Below are 16,575 nucleotides of genomic sequence, written 5' to 3'. Positions count from 1 at the left end.
CTTTGTCACCCCAGATGGCTCCAGGAGCCGGCTACACTGTGACCCATGGAGTCACCTGGGGCCTTGGGTGTTCTCCGAACCTGGTGAGTCACTTCCAGATAGGCTACTTGACATCTCTTTATGAAGCGCCCGGAGTATGTGCAGAAAAGACACGGTCTTTGCCTTTGCAAAACTTGTACTAATAGAAAGAGGCACAGTTGTATACATCAGCACCCACAACAACAGCACCCGCCCAGACGTTACACTGAGTCGGGCACTCCACCTTCCTGCCCGGTCCACCCCAGCCACCTCAAATGGGCATCCGGAGACACTCGAAAGAAATCCACTAACAGGTTAATCCCTGATTGGAAGGAACGTGGTTTATAAAACCCAGCTCGGCACTGGATGACCTAAGGAGTATTAATCATACTACGAAAGGAAGCTTTGCCAAACTCGGCCCTCTTGCCCATATTTTAAATTATCTACTTCACCAAAATCCCATTTTCTCACAATCTTTAGGAATCCATCATGGCACAAAGCAAACCGCGACTCAGTACCTAAGACATTAATCAAATCTATCACATGCAGGTGCCGGGGAGGGAGCGGGCCTCTGGGCGCAGGGAGCAGAGAATGAGGTGCACACAGCATATTCAGAGAATGAGAGGGTGTGGACAGGCGACCACTACCCTAACCGATTAGGGAGGCTTGCGGAAGGCCGTGTGGAAGAACGGGACAAAGGTCTTCAGCCGGTGGAAAGCCGGAGTGGGAAGAGGTCAGAAGCAAGAGACAGCAGCCCATGGGAGGTTGGGGAGTGAAAAGTGGTTCAAACAACAAAATGAATGAGACTATATGAGTGGGGCCATGCTGTAAGACTTCTGATCATTGGTTCTGATTTCCGGGGTGGAGGAAAAGAACGGAGGCCAGTCAGCCAGGAGTGTAACCGAGACGAAATTTCTCATGGCCTGGAAAGCGCTGGGGCAGCTGCCAGAGGCTGGGGGCAGGCAGGCAGGGAAGGTGAGTCAGAGCATCTGCTTTTCAAGGGCTTCGTCTTTCACTTGACCCAAGAACTTGGCCTACCCTTCACGGAGTGAGCGGGTGTAAGTTTACGGTTTCCTTCTCTACACTGGGAGGCGAGTGAAACTTTCAAGGCCGCTAGGGCCTGGGCAGAGAAGCACACGCGGGGGCAAGGTCGGAGAGCAGAGGCGGCAGGGGTCTGCGATGAGGGCAGACCTACCTGCCCGAGCGCCCACCCGGCGGAACGAACGGGCCCCACTCCTTCATGCCTCCAACTGCGCGTCTGCAAAACGGGGATGCATACCATCGCTGCCCACGGGCCGCTAGGCTAAACCAGTTAGAGACGTTATTACACACAACCTTTCCAACCACAATCCACTATCACAGCACTTGCTGCCTCTAATGAGAGAGCATCAACACCGGCTGGGGCGGGGGGAGACACTCTTCATGGCAGCATAAAGGACCCTGATTTGCAGCTAGTGGATCCACCGTGGGGCCAGGGAGCAGGGGGTGGAACCCAGAGCGCGCACGGAGGGAGAGGTTTGCAAGTGCGGCTCCATATGCCGGCTGAAGCCACCAAACCTTCACTTTGGAGAATCCCCAGACATAACGGAGTCTTTCATGGAAATAGAAACCCCTAAATCGTGCCTAAAAAAAAAAAAAAAGACACTGCTTCTACAATATTATGTTCCATGCTTGCTTTTATAGCTAAAATACACAGAGATAAAAAATATATATATATATATATATATATAAATATAGATATATAGATATATATATAGATATATATATAGATATACACACACACACACACACACACACACACACACACATATAGGGGCACCTGGGTGGCTCAGTCGGTTAGGCCTCCATCTCTGCCTCAGGTCTCGATCTCGTGGTTCGCGAGTTTGAGCCCCACGTCGGGCTCTGTGCCGACAGCTCAGAGCCTGGAGCCTGCTTCGGATGCTGTGTCTCCTCTCTCTGCCCCTCCCCCACTCACACTGTCTCTTTCAAAGATAAACATGGAAAAAATTTTTAAAAATGTGTATATATATATATACATGTATTTTTTAAGTTTGCAATCCAAATACCCCAGTTGTATGCCAAGATATCACTTCCTCAGTACATGAAGGGTGGTTATGAGGACAGAATCCAACCCTCCTTTTCTCCACGGAGGGGAAAAAGCTTTCTTTTCACATAAAAGCTTTCTCGTGAAGGGGGACAGAGTTAGATCTAGCTTCCTGGCTGAGCCGACTGAGAACTTCCTGATCAACCCTCGATTACAATGGATTGTTGAGGGGGTCCTGTCAGTGCTATGGAACAAAGCAGAAACTTATCTGCCGGATACAGCTGGACACCATGCCTTTTCCAATCAAGAGAGTAGGTCCTTTCTGATCGTAAGGGCTTGGCGTGGTGGGGCTAGGAAAGGCATGGGGGTGGGGGGGGGGGGGCCAGGGCATAGCAGAATATACTCATCCCGATCTCACTCTTCCTTCACTAACTCCTTGCCCTTTTGTCAGACCCCGTCCCTGATGTTTCTAGAAGGCCCTCACCTATGCCCCAGGGCAGGGGACCCTGGGCGAGTACTCCTCAGTTCTATTTTGTCCAGATGTTTTCTGAGTGCCTAGCACGAGGCAGGCACAGTGCTGAGCCTCAGGACTGCGGATGACCCGGCCCCAGGGAAGTCCAGAAAAAAAATGCCAAACCTGGCTCCTGCGGCTACAGAATATCCTGGGAGTCTGTCTCCTCTCCATGCACCGCCCAATCTCCAGGGACAAAAGTCACTGCTATCCGGGGCTCACCCACCTCAGGGTTTCTAAGGAAGGATATCACGGTGGCTGGAGAAGGCATCCAGGGTTGGCAAGAGGTCAGAGGGAAGAGGTTTTGTCATCATGTCACCAAACACACATAGTAGCTCCTGTGCCCAAGTTCACAAACTCCTGCTGTTGGCATTCTAGGCTCCCCATAAAATGGGTCTGCCTGCTCTGACCCAAATAATAATGGCCAACATCCAGCAGGTGCTCAATCCGGCGTAAGCCAGGCACTGTGCTAATCGCCTGATATATGCCATCTCGTTTAACCCACGGCCGTAAACAGCAGAGCCCATTCAACCTCAGGTGGTTTGAGAGCCTATACTCTTTTTTTCTTTTTTTTTTTAACATTTATTTATCTTTGAGAGACAGAAAGAGACAGCACGAGCCGGAGAGGGGCAGAGAGAGAACGAGACACAGGATCCGAAGCAGCCTCCAGGCTCTGAGCAAGCTGTCAGCACAGAGCCTGACGCGGGGCTCGAACCCACAAACAGTGAGGTCATGACCTGACCCTAAGTCGGACGCTCAACCGACTGAGCCACCCAGGTGCCCCCGAGAGCTTATACACTTAACTACGGCCCACATCCGACGCGCCCCTAGCGTGCTGGCCTCTGGCCTGCACACGTCCTTCCCTCTGCCCGCGCCACGGCCCCTGCCCATCTCCCCAGCATCCCCGATGCCACCTGTCCCCAAATGCAACCTGGCCACAGGCCCGTCTGCTACTCCCCTAGATGACTCTCCGCTGTCATTTGCTCTCTTGACTCCTGCCACGGTGTCGCTGCCGCGGTAACCTACCACCGAAATTTACTCCAAAGGCAACAAACCCAAACACCTACAGGCCCCAGGTGGGTAACAAACCCAGGAAGCCGGGGTGTGTGAGGCCACAGGGGCTGTGTGCTCATTCTGTGACCAAGCATAATGGCTGCTTGATCACGCCACCCCTGGAAACCGTTCAGGCCGAACAAAACAGGTCCCACCGTGTCCCTAGGCTGCCACCATGTTAGCCAGTCTCCACACCCAACTCCAGCCACTCTCCACAGGGCGGCCTGAGTGAATTCTCCGACAACACCCCTGAAATGTGACCGCGTCACTCCCCCGCCAGAAGCACCCTCTCGGGCTTCTCCATCACCCAGGATGAGGCCCCAACTCCTGAGGTGGACGGGAGAGACCCTGTAAGATCTGGAGACAGTCTGTCCTCCCCACCCTCCAGCCCAAGCACCTCCCATACGCACCCACTCCGACACCTGCGGGCCTCTGCCCCCTGTTCCCTTCCTCTGGAACGGTCTTCCCCCCCTGCCGCTCTTACACTAGCTATTCAACTGTTACTTTATTTTTTAATATTTACTTTTGAGAGAGAAGAGAAAGACAGAGCATGAATGGGGGAGGGTCAGAGAGAGAGAGGGGGACACAGAATCTGAAACAGGCTCCAGGCTCCGAGCGGTCAGCCCAGAGCCCGAACCCACGAACCGTGAGATTGTGACCTGAAGTCGGAAACTTAAAACAACTGAGCCACCCAGACGCCCCTTCACTGTTACTTTTTTTTTTTTTTTTCTAATTTCTAACACTGGCCTGAATCTTTATTATACATCTCAAAGTCAAAGCCAAAAAAAAAAAAAAAAAAATTCCCAGCCCCAGTTTGGATCAAATAGCTAAGAACAGAGAAGATGGTCTTAAAGTTGGACAGAATGCAAATGAAGAGAAAGAAAGGAAAATGGGCCCCCCAGCCGAGAGTTCCAAGAACTACAACCCAGAGGGAGGAAAGTATAAACAGAAGAGGAAGACAAAGGGGTTTGTAGGAGATGCGCCCACCTGCTCTGCCCTCTCATCCATATGTGCCCGGCCTGGCATGTCCGCCCCCAAGCTCCGGCCTCCATTCCACAGACGGATGAAATCTGGGCTTTCTTTAGGCAAATCACATGGAAGCAGAGAACGAAATCCCCAGGGCCTTTCCAATTCCCACTGAATGCCACCCAAAGGTCAAGAATACTTCATGGGCCGTAGTTCCTTGGTCGGTTTTATACTGTTTCCTTATTTTGAAGTACTTTGTTCTGAACACGAAGCCAAGGCTGAATTCGTGTGTTCCAGCTCAGAGGTCATAAAGCAGCAGCCCAGTGACCAGGTTGTATTCGGCCGGCTGTGTTTAAGAAATAAGAACGAGTTACCAATATTTAAAAATCAGAAGACTTCCAGGGTGCCTGGATGGTTCAGTCAGTTACACATCTGACTTCAGCTCGTCACGATCTCATGGCTCGTGAGTTCAAGCCCCGTGTCGGGCTCTGTGCTGACAGCTCAGAGCCTGGAGCCTTGCTTAGGATTCTGCGTCTCCCTCTCTCTCTGCCCCCCTCCCGTGCTCACTCTGTTTCTCTCTCACAAAAATAAACACTAAAAAAAGGTTTTTTTAAATAATAAAAATAGAAATCATAAGACTTCCGATTAAAAATGTAGGTTTGGACTTCTCCTGCAACACTGGAAAATGTGGTAACAACCTGCCTGTGATCCTGCGTGGCAGTGAGTGACCAGAGTAAAGGGGCAGCTGCCCTTTACACAGCAGCACACACACTCCCCAGTGTGCCCCAGGCCTACAGGGCTCCAGGCCAGCTGAGCTCTCAGGCCCTATCCTATGAGGACAATTCAGCTGAACCAGACCCTCATGAGGTTCGAGAAGAGGAAGAACCACACATTTTTACAGCTAGATAAGTCCTTCCCACAAAGAGCAAACAAGGCAAGAGGGACCCCAGTGCCAAAGAGAGCCCAAATTCCAATGACCTAACTCAGTTATCCAGTCCAAGGAGCATTCTCCAGGGAGGGCCGGATGTGGGGTCCCCTGCCCCTGGAACTGTGACCTAAGGGGATCGCCGTCCTTACTGAGTCTCATTGAGTCTCATGCTCCAAAGCTGGCCTTTCCTTTGTCCTTCCTGTCTACTTCCCCAATATTGACTCCTAAGTTCTCAATTTCAGCCCAACCACCAGGATGTAAAATTGAGCCCAATGCCTGTGCACAGGAAGAGCGGAGGAACAGCAAATGTGGAGGAGAAAGCCACAGTTTTCTACGGGGTAGAATCGTGGGTGTCCTTCGTGGTCTGGTTTTTCACTTGCCCACATTTTCTGGTCCCCTGTGATGATCCAATACAATTTGTACGATGAAACCCCATCAGCTGGGCTATTTTTTTTTTTAATTTTTTTCTTCATGTTTGAGAGGCAGAGAGAGACACTGTGAGCGGGAGAGGGTCAGAGAGAGAAAGGGAGACACAGAATCTGAAACAGGCTCCAGGCTCTGAGCTGTCAGCACAGAGCCCGACGCGGGGCTGGAACCCACGAACCACAAGATCATGACCTGAGCCGAAGTCGGACGCTTAACCGACTGAGCCACCCAGGTGCCCCAGCTATGAAAAGGAGCTCCAGGTACGAAACTCCAATTTAGAATACCATGTCTTATAGGAAATAAAAGTTAAAAAACAAAAAACAAGATAAAGACAGAAACCAGCTTCCTTTTGGGAAAGAGAATTCAGCCTAAAATGCTCCCTCCTGCACAGAGTTCACTTCGTGGCATGTGGCACATCAGTTAAGAGCCTGAGTCCGGAGTCAGAAGACCTGCGTTCGATGCCGCTGGCACGTCTTGGCTGCATGACCTCGGGTACGTTTCAACCTCCAAGAGCATCAGTTTGCTCTCCTGTTGACGAGGATCCTGCAAGCGCTGGGAGCACCCAGTGACGGACAGCACAAGCGGAGTGCTCCCGGACACTGCCTGGCACATGGGAGGGGCTCAATACCCGAGAGCCATTACCAGAAGGGAAGGAGTTAAGAAATGTCCAAATCAAGGAGTTTACCCCAGCAAAGGGAGAACGGAGAGCTGCCTTGTGGGCTCCCTGAACGCAAAGATGGGATGGGGGCGGTCTGGGGACTGGCATCCCTCTCAGAGCTTCCTCTCAAGAGCCCGGGTTCCCTTCGAAGGTGGCCCCAGGGAGAGCACCGCACCCGGAAACCACCAGAGACATGCTGCTGTGAGCCATCTAAGCCCTCCCGGGTGCCCTCCCCGACTCGGAGGCTGAGAAGCTGACAGTTCTGGCTCACGGAGCTCCGGAGCAAATGTGAACTCAGACCTCCCCAAGGCGATGGGTACAGAGCGGGGCTCTCCAGCTCGCACCCAGCTGCCACCGCGCCGTTTCGACGCGGCTGCTCTCTGCGGGCGGAGGGGAGAGATGGCATCTCATGGCAGGGGGGCCCGAGGCAACAGACAGGATCCCCCACGAAGACCAGGAGGGCTGAGGAAGTAAAAGGCTTCAAGTCTGGGTTAGATGGCTGCAACCCAGCATGCCGGGCGCTTGCTCATTTTAATTGGTGCCTCCACCGGCCCGGTGACACCCGGCATTCTGCCTCGGCGAGGCCCCAAGAAAGCCAAATGCCCAGGCTCCCTGGGAGGCCGTGAAAATCTAATTGCTGCTTGGTCTCCAGCTGCCATGCTGCCTCCGCTTCCTGGCTTGCCGGCGGCCACCCGCTGTGCCAGGAGCGAGGCAAACAGGATTCAGATCCTGGCCTGGGTTCAGGACCCCTATATTCCACAGAAGAAGCCCCGTCTCTGGCCACGACAGTAACGCCTGCCTATGACTAGCCGAACACTCACCACGGGCGGCACACACGTGATCTCACCAAATGCCCCCCAGCAACCCTCCTGGGAGATGCTAGCATGAGCCCACTCCACAGATGAGGAGACTGAGGCTCAGAGAGGCTGAGATCCCTATTCAGGTAGGAGTGGAAGCCTGGAGCTTGACTCTCCGGAGCCCACGTGCTTAACCAGGCCACCATCCGGGGTATCACGGGTGACGAAAGCTACACGGGTCCTCTGGGCTGCATTCACTCTTTTTGGCAAGATGCTGGAGACGCTTGGTCAGGGAAAGAACCGTGGGCACAGATTTCTGTTGATGGAGAGCCCACCTTGGGGGTGATCATCCTCGGGCGGACAGCCCCCACTGCTCTCTCCCAGCTCATCCTGGCTACACCTGCCCCCAGGCCAACAGCTCTGGCCCACCTTGCCTGAACGAAGACTGTGGAAAAGGAGCCAAGGGTGCCACATGTTGGCCCCTGTGGTGGGTGGGGGGAAGGGGGTGCACCTGGAGACAGGGGAGTAGTGGTCCTCTACATTGCTAGACCTCGCACCGAGTTAGGCAACTCCTGATGGCATGCCAGGCATCAGGGTGAAGGAGGAAGACAGGGCTCCTCTGCTCTGTCACCTTAGGCCTTATCCCTGCATGGCCTGTCACCTGGAAACCGTGGGCCACCAGCACCGAAGTAGCCTAGGAAGGAGCGCCTGGCTGGCTCAGTCAGTAGAGCATGCGGCTCTTGATCTCAGGGTCGTGAGTTCGAGCCCCACGTTGGGTGTAGAGATTGCTAAAATAAATAAACTTAAAAAAAAAAAAACAAACCCCAAAGTAGCTCATGAGACTAAGTGTGTCAGCCCCTCCCCTCGACCCTAATCCTTCTTACACCCAGAGAAAGCAGCGAGTACAGGCCCATCTTAGGCAGCTGTTGGGTTAAAAGGCAATGAGAAGGCAAAAGGTGAGTGTGACCAGAATTCCCTTGGAAAATCCTTTGTATTGCCCACGGCGTTCACCCTCTACGGTCTAATGGCGGCCTAGACCGCTGCCTGATACACAATGCAGACTGTGAGCTATTTCTAAACCACGCTGTCACACGTCAGCCCCACTGACCATGTTCAAGGTTATTCCTAATTTCCAAGCTTTAAATACCTCTGCTTATACCTGCCTCCTTTATCAACCTGACATCTGCTGCCTATGAGTCATTCGTTAGCATTTCGGCAGCCGCTCTTATAGCCCAGAGAGATGTCTGAATCTTGGATAAAATCCATTCTTGCCCACAGAGGGAAGAAAAAAATCCCAACCCTCCAATTCCCTGCAGGGATAATATTCCAGCATAGGCCATCCCTAGCACAGGGTCAAAGGTCACAGGCAGCACAGCCAGGCTCCTGCATGGGAGGAGGAAAGGAAAAGGAAAGGAGTGTTATACAGGCCGAACTGTGTCCCTCTAAAATTCCTATTTTTTTTTGTTGTGTTTTGTTTTTTTTACATTTATTTATTTATTTATTTTTGACAGACAGAGAGAGACAGGGCACAAGCGGCGGAGGGGCAGAGAGAGAAGGAGACACAGAATCCGAAGCCGGCTCCAGGCTCTGAGCTGGCAGCACAGAGCCCGACGCGGGGCTCGAACCCACAAAACACGAGATCATGACCCGAGCCGAAGTCGGACGCTCAACCGACTAAGCCACCCAGGTGCCTCTAAAATTCCTATGTTGAAGTACTAACCCCCAGGACCCCAGAGTGTGGCTGTGTTTGGAGACGGAGCTTTGAAAGCAGTAATTAAGGTAAAATGAGGTCATATGGCTGGGCCTTAAGCCAATCTGACTGGTGTCCTTGTAAGAATAGATTAGGACACAGACACACAGACTCGGGGACAAACATGTGAGGACACAGTCAGAAGGCAGCTGTCTGCAGGTAAAGGAGAAGGGCCTCAGAGAAAAGCTGATCCTGCCGCGGACGAGATGTTGGACTTCCTTCCGGCCTCCAGAACAAGGTTCACGGCCTTAGGTTCACGGCCTTAGAAAGCTGGCTTGGTTCTCAGTGGCTCATGCCCACGTAGCTGCCAACTCCGCTGAAGGCCTCCGTCTAAATCCTGCCAACTCCTTAATACCGAAAGGGTTTACATCAGCCACGGACTGGGTGTCGATGGTGGGAGCCTCTAGGACAATCGGCTGTACTGGGGAAAATGAGACTCTGAGTGCCAGTTAGGAGAAAAGGCAGGGGGAGATACCGCCCGCCTCTGACCAGGTCCCTGACACCACTCCCACGAGCTAGCGACAAGGTCCCAGAAAACCCAATTAGGTTTATTTCCACCATGAGCTGTTGAGTGCCTAGGTACCGTAGGCATCAAGCTGGGTGATGCCAAGATGAATGGAACGCAGGGCCCAGCAGGTGATCAGACGGCTAAACAAGTCATTACCATGCAGTAAGCTACTTGTAATAGTGGGAGCCTCATCTAGACACCAAAGCAGGAAAGGGCAGTGAGTGATTAGCCCTGTCAGGAAGGGGAGGTCCGGAGAAGGCTTCGAAGAGACGGGAGTATCAGCAGGATCTCCAAGACAGAACTGGAAGCAAGCAACAATGGCAGCAAACCAGAGGCTGGGCAGAGTCACCAGCAAGGCAGAGCGGCTGAAGAACGCATGGCCTTTCACAGAGCCCGAAGCGGCCTGACACTGTGGCAAAGGCAGGAAAATGGGACCATTCAGGCAAGAAGGCACCGGGGCACACAAGGCCGAGGGCGCTGGCTAAAGAGTTTGGCCCGCATCCCGTAGGGGTCGGCAAGGTCCTGGGGGGCTGCGAGCTCGGGAAAGTACCGGGTCCGATTTGTGGTTCAGACAGACTGTTCAGGACCACAGGGACGGGGGACTTTGGGGAGAAGGTCAATGCCAAAATCCAAGCATGAAACAACAAAGGCGTGAACTGAGGCGCAGCCGGTCTCCTCTGAAATCTCTTCTTTCCTCAGAGAGGCCCGACCGATTTGCCAGCGAGGCTTGGTGGGTTACACCCACCAGCTCTTGGAGGTTTGAGCAAATGATCTACTAAGAGGCTGAGAGGGGAAACTGAGGCACCAACACACTGCACGGAAAGTACAGTTTCCCTGGACCTTCCCTTTTTTATTTTTTTTAACGTTTTATTATTTGTTTTTGAAAGGGGGGGTGGGGAGGGGCGGAAAGAGAGGAAGACACAGAATCCAAAGCAGGCTCCAGGCTCCCAGCTGTCAGCACAGAGCCTGACACGGGGCTTGAACCCACAAACCGCGAGATCATGACCTGAGCTAAAGTCAGGTGCTTAACCAACTAAGCCACCCAGGTGCCCCTATATTTCATTCTTCTTATACAGCCAAAAGGAGCCACCAACTTCACCAAGGTAAGAATAGCCTCACCAGGGGGCGCCTGCCTGGCTACATCGGTCGGCAGTCCGACTTCAGCTCGGGTCATGATCTCGAAGCTCCTGGGTTCAGGCCCCGCGACAGGCTCTGTGCTGACCGCTCGGAGCCTGGAGCCCGCTTCCGATTCTGTGTCTCCCTCTCTCTCTGCCCCTCTCCTGCTGGAGCACTGTCGCGCTCTCTCTCTCTCTCTCAAATATAAATAAACGTTAAAAAAAAAAAAAAAGAATAGCCTCGCCAGTGGCCCATCTAAGGTTGGTTTTATTGTCTACTTGGCCTATTTCCCACTCAAGCTCCGTCACTGGTTCCAAACCTGATCCTGACACAGAACTAGGTTGCTCTTCCCACTGATCCGCAGGAGAGCCGAACACCCCAGCCATCAGCTGACACTGTGCAAGGACTTAAAAGCAGCACCCACGACAATGACCAGGATTCCAATTTAGAACCCTGAGCTGGACTATTTCCAGAATGATCCACACCCTTAGCATGTCAACCACCCCCGCCTGTCGTCCATTCCCTTGTTGGCCATGGATGTGACCACCCCTTCGCTAGGGAGTATCCTACTTTCAAGCTGAGACGAGGTCACGTTCATTTACATCACTTTCTTCAAAGCACCTCACACAGGGTGTAGGGGCAGGTATCAGAGGGGCGTTACCGCTTACTAGCTGTCTGACTTTGGACAAGTCACTTAACTTCTCTGAGGCTGTAAATCTTCCTCTGTAAATCTGGAAAGTGACAACATGCTCATCTTGATGAGATTAACATATACAAATGCTAAGGGCCAGCACTCGCATTTCTCAAGGGCTTGTGATGGAAAAAAAGGAGAGGAAAAAAGGGAGAAGGAGGAGGAAGGGAGTCAGACAGTCCTGGGTTCAAATGTGACCTCAGCCACTTGCTTGGCTGTGTGACCCTGGGCATGTTATTTCACCTCTCTGACTCACAGTCTCCTCCTCCTTAAAATAGGAATAGTGCCTGTGCTACCAAAGGATCTTAGTTAAGATAACAGAGAAGAGGAGCTTTCACACTCAGCTTGCTAGCTCTAGGGCATCTAAGAAGTGAGCCTGAAATCAGAGCCACTGATTTCTCAGCCCTGAATGGCGCTTAGGGAAGAGATTGATAGTCTAACCTTCCTAGACCACCCAGATCTACCATGGGGGGGAGGGGGGGGGGGCGGAGTGAATTTGCCAAGCAAGGAGAGGCCAGTTTACAGGGAGCCAGGCTTCCCATCATACTCTCAGCCACAGGAACAATGCTGTCCTTCATCATTTCCAAGGGGACGCTGCTGAGCTCCCTGCAACCTGACTGTGTTCTCTCTGGACAAAGGAGATGGAAGGGCCAGGCTCGTCTTTCCCGGGGCCCAAGTGTGTTCCCATGTGATCTGGAGGACAGCAACAGCCCTCTGTCCTGGCTCAGGAGCATGGCCAGCGGGCAGCACGTCCATTTGGTAAGGAGCTCCTAAAGCACTGACCCCTGACATCTCAGGACGCTCCACAAAACGAAAGTTTATTTTAAGCTCTCCCGGACACCAGGCCTGAGCATGCGAGGGAAATGGCTCTGGGACAAGGACCAGGAAGCTTTTTAAGGTCTCCCATGCTGCCAGAAACACAATTAAAATGTAAAAAATTTAAAGCTCGCCTCTCTTGGGCTCACTTCGTGCCAGGCTCTGGTTTAGAGGAAGACACAGAGCAAAACCCCAAACCCTCAAATCAATGGATCACGACAAATGCTCGGCTCCTTCCTGCTTGTCCTGGGCAGCAGCAAGGGCCTGAGCACCCACATGGAGAAGCACTCAACTCTGCTTTCCTGCCAAAGGTTTCAGGTTGGACAGAGGAGGCCAGAGTTGAAATCGGTGCCTTTCGCTTTTCTTTTTCCTTTTTTTTTTTTTTCTGTTTTAAGTAGGCTTCATGCCCAGCACGGAGCCCAATGCGGGGCTTGAACTCACAACCCTGAGATCAAAACCTGAGCTGAGATCAAGAGTCGGATGCCTCACCAACTGAGCCGCCCAGGTGCCCCTGTTTCCTTTTTTAACAAGGAATGGGGCAGGGAAGTTAGCCAAAGGGCCAATTTGCCTGAGGTCCCCACTGAGCATCCACAAACAAAGCCAGGGTACCTCAAGTGCAAGGGGGGTAAGGCACTGAGGGAACGGAGAGCCCCGGGAGGGGAGGCTCCTCCCTGGAAGAATCCCTAAGCTGGGAGTGCAAGATTAGGACCCCACAGTCTCCTAGTACTTTCTGTGTCAGAACTCAGGGGCCAAATGCAAGGTCAGGCATTGGCATAGGTGCATCTATTACCAGACCACCAAGTCCACAACTCACCCCCTGAAACAGAACAGCTGTGCCCCTCCCCCGGCAACCCCCTCCCCCCAGTCTTACTTCTGCGAGGCAGCTCCTCTTGGCCCAGGCCGTTGGAGGGAGCGAGTGGGGCACCGCCACCCTCATCCAAGGTCAGGATGAGGGGAACGTCGTCATCTAAACTCACAGCCATGTTCTCTTCTCCTGCAGCCCTCAGGATGCGATGTCCAGAGCTTTGAATAGTCTCTGCTTTGAGCTCTCGTTCAAAGCCACTGGCCCAGAGGTACTTCCCAGAAACTCCTCCATCAGAGGCATCTTCTAGGTTTCGGGGGGAGGGGGGTAAAAAGAGAAAAACAATTATTAAAATACAATTACTGATGAAAACATTCTGGAATCAGACAGTGGCAATGGTTGCATAACCATGCAAATGTACTAAAAAGTACAGAATTGTACCCTTTAAAATGGTGGATTTTTCTATGGTATGTGAATTCTATCTCAATAAAGGGTATTACAGGGGTGCCTGGGTGGCTCAGTCGGTTAAGCGTCCGACTTCAGCTCAGGTCATTATCTCACGGTTCATGAGTTCGAGCCCCGCATCAGGCTCTGTGCAGCCTGGAGACTGCTTCAGATTCTGTGTCTCTCTCTCTCTCTGTGCCCCTCCTCCGCTCCCTCTCTCTCTCTCAAAAATAAATAAACATTAAAAAAAAACTTTTTTAAAATAAAAAATAAATAGAGTATTACAGTAATAGCATTAAAGTATGGCAGGGAACTGTGTAAGAACAAATACTAAAAATTTAAGCATAATTATGTTTGGAGATTGAGATTATGGCTAATATGTTCCACCACCTCCATCCCTCTTGACCCTTGTTTATGTGTTTTGTGAAGATTTTCGACTTAAAAAAAAAAAAACCATTAAAATAATAGTAGTTAATACTCATTGAGTATTTACTATGTACCAGGGGTTTTCTAGCAATTTTTAAGTAAAGCTGATTGAAACTTCATTAATAGTAAGTAGGATTTTCTTTTTAAGTTTATTTATTTTGAGAGAGAGAGAGCAAGCGGGGTAGGGGTGGGGGCAGGGGGGAGGCAGGTAGGGGAGAGAGAATCCCAAGCAGGCTTCCCACTGTCAGTGCAGAGCTGGACGCGGGGCTTGAACTCACAAAGGGTGAGATCGTGTCCTGAGCCCAAACCAAGAGCCGGACGCTTAACCTACTGAGCCACCCAGGAACCCCGCAAGTTTTAAACCCCGTACTAGCCCCCATTACAGAACGAGAGACTTCAGGCTCAGAGACATTAAGTGACTTGACCAAGAACCCACAGCTCGAAAGCCAAACTTTGAACTACACAGTCTGGCTCCGGACCAGTTATCCTAGCCACCACACTACAATTTCTCCCAGACCCAGCCTCGGTGTTTACACAGCACCTAGCTTCAAAGACGTGCAGAGTCAGCGTGCCAGATCACCCACACTTGCCCATATCATTCTTATATAAGCATTATTCTCCCAGATTTAGGTGTTTCAGGAGGAAGGAGACGAGCATTTTTTTAAATGACATCGCGTCACACAGCAAATGGCGCTCATCCTGGACTCCCCATTTAGAACCCGCAGAACTAGCCTGTTGCGGTTTCCTATTTATACACATTCCCGCTTCCGCTGAGTGGGACCAAAAGCAAAGACTCAGCAGATCTGACGGCAGACCTTTGAACTTAAAGACAGCAGCAGGTTCCTTCCTCAAGCCGAGGCCTTCTGGGCCCCATCAAGTCTGTCTCCAAACTAAACCACTAAATGGCAAGCCGGCCACTTGCTTCTTTCACACGCCACCAGCAAAACCCTGGGCAAGTTCCTGGGCGTCAACATCTTCTTAAAACTAGGCGGTGAAAGTGAGCGCCATTGTATTTGTGAAGCCCGGAGCGCTCTGCCCAGCCAACTTCCTGTGCGACTTTTTTAAGTTTCCCCCAAACCCGGGGATTAATTTTGCTTGGAAACCTCAACAGTGGAGACGCAAGGGAGGAAATCCCAGATGAGACGCCGCCACTCGGGCAGTCTTACGCAGCGTGTGTTTTATTTGTTTTCTCTTCGGTTTAACTTTTCACCACAGGTATTTTCAAACATATTCGGAAATAGACCGAATATGTAAATGAACTTCCTTGCACCCCTCGCGCAGCCTTGACAGTGATCAACGTTTTCTCATTCTCTCCCTGCCATTTACTTTGTAGGTGAGAGGATCTACCAACCTTCTCCACTCATCAAGAAGAGGTTTCTAATTTTTTTTTTTTATCATTGCTACCATAATGGCTAGAGGTTTTTATTTTAACTGTTTATATATGACTGCTTGCTAACAATGCATGCGGTATGTTAGTTCCGTGGCTCTCTACCAGGGTGATTTGGGCCCTCAGGGGACACCAGTAACATACGGAGACATTTTTGATTATCATAACTAGGGGGGAGGGGTGCTAGTAGGTAGAGGCCAGGGATGCTCCTAAACACCCACCCTGCAACGCACAGGCGAGACCTGCCACAACGGAGAAATATGTGACTCCAATGTCAACAGTGCTGCTGTTGAGAAATCCTATTTAGCTAATATCCCCACTTCACAGATGGGGAAAACTGGGGCTCAGAGGGGCTAATTTAACCTGCCTTTTATAAGCAGGGAAGTGGTAAGAGCCCAGATTTCAACAGCTTAATTTCAGACTGTCTGAATGCGGGGGCCCTCCCCACTCAACCATTACCATCTACCTCCCGGCAGAACCAGACCAGCAATTTGAATTCCAGCCCATCGTCTTGCAGAGAGGGGAAAAGTGAGGTCCAGAGGGGAGCAGGGACTGGCCCAAGGTCACACAGTGCAGGACTCCTGAGTCCCAGCCCAGTGCTCCTTCGGTGGGCTCTGCTCCTCCCTCTATAGCGGACCCAGTAAGGGTCATCCGTGGGGACAGGTCCCAGGAAAGCGGGCCAGCAGCCATCCAGACTCAGGCACGAGACCCTGCGGGTGGGGCGCCTGAGGGCGCCAGGGAGCTGAGCAGATGGCGGGGTCGGGTGGGGGACAAGGAATGCGGGCTCCAGCTCCACGTGCTCCCGGCTCTGGTCCGGGCCCCAACTTGGGGGTCGCCCCAGGAAGCCGGGAGCGAGGAGAGGGGGCGCCAAGCACCGGCCTGGGCTGGAGGGAGAAAAGCGCGGCGATGACTTCCCGAAGTCCCTCTGGGCCCGCCCTGCCCGCCTCCCACAGCCCAGAGCGCGGCGCAACCCCTTACTCCATGCCCTCTGACCCCTGGCCCCTGCCCTCTCCGTCAGGCCATCGCTCGCACCCCTCAGATTCTTACACGCGCCGCCCCAGCAACCCGGACCGCGCGCCGGGGTCCGCACCGCGCAGCCCAGCCCGCTGGCGCCGCCGCCGCCGCCAAAGCCCCGAGCCTGGAGCTGTTGCAGCCGCCGCAGGCGCCGCCACTTCAGCCGCTGCCACCACGGCAGCTGCGCCAGCTCTCTCCTCCGCCGCTTACCGTCCCTTCA

General features: G+C 52.5%; 1 protein-coding gene across 3 annotated transcripts in view; it reads right to left on the bottom strand.

The window, feature by feature from the left end:
* TPCN1 (two pore segment channel 1) overlaps positions 1-16,571 on the bottom strand; it is a 62,230-nt gene extending 45,659 nt beyond the window's left edge. Inside the window, exons 1-2 of one of the 3 annotated variants that reach the window (XM_027044170.2) lie at positions 16,389-16,571; positions 13,154-13,387 (exon numbers count right to left, since the gene is read on the bottom strand). In XM_027044170.2, coding sequence (XP_026899971.1) covers positions 13,154-13,265 — 112 coding nt within the window. In that variant the 5' untranslated portion in view covers positions 13,266-13,387; positions 16,389-16,571. Of the gene's footprint in view, positions 1-13,153; positions 13,391-16,388 lie in introns of all 3 variants that reach the window. The other 2 variants (XM_027044168.2, XM_053205852.1) reach the window with 2 other exon arrangements.
* Between the last annotated feature and the right edge of the window lie 4 nt (positions 16,572-16,575).

The sequence above is a fragment of the Acinonyx jubatus genome, chromosome D3 (assembly GCF_027475565.1).
Source record: "Acinonyx jubatus isolate Ajub_Pintada_27869175 chromosome D3, VMU_Ajub_asm_v1.0, whole genome shotgun sequence".
In the NCBI taxonomy this organism is placed as follows: Eukaryota; Metazoa; Chordata; class Mammalia; order Carnivora; family Felidae; genus Acinonyx; species Acinonyx jubatus.
The sequence above is the reverse complement of the archived record's forward strand: the minus strand, read 5'-3'. Positions and strand labels throughout refer to the sequence as shown.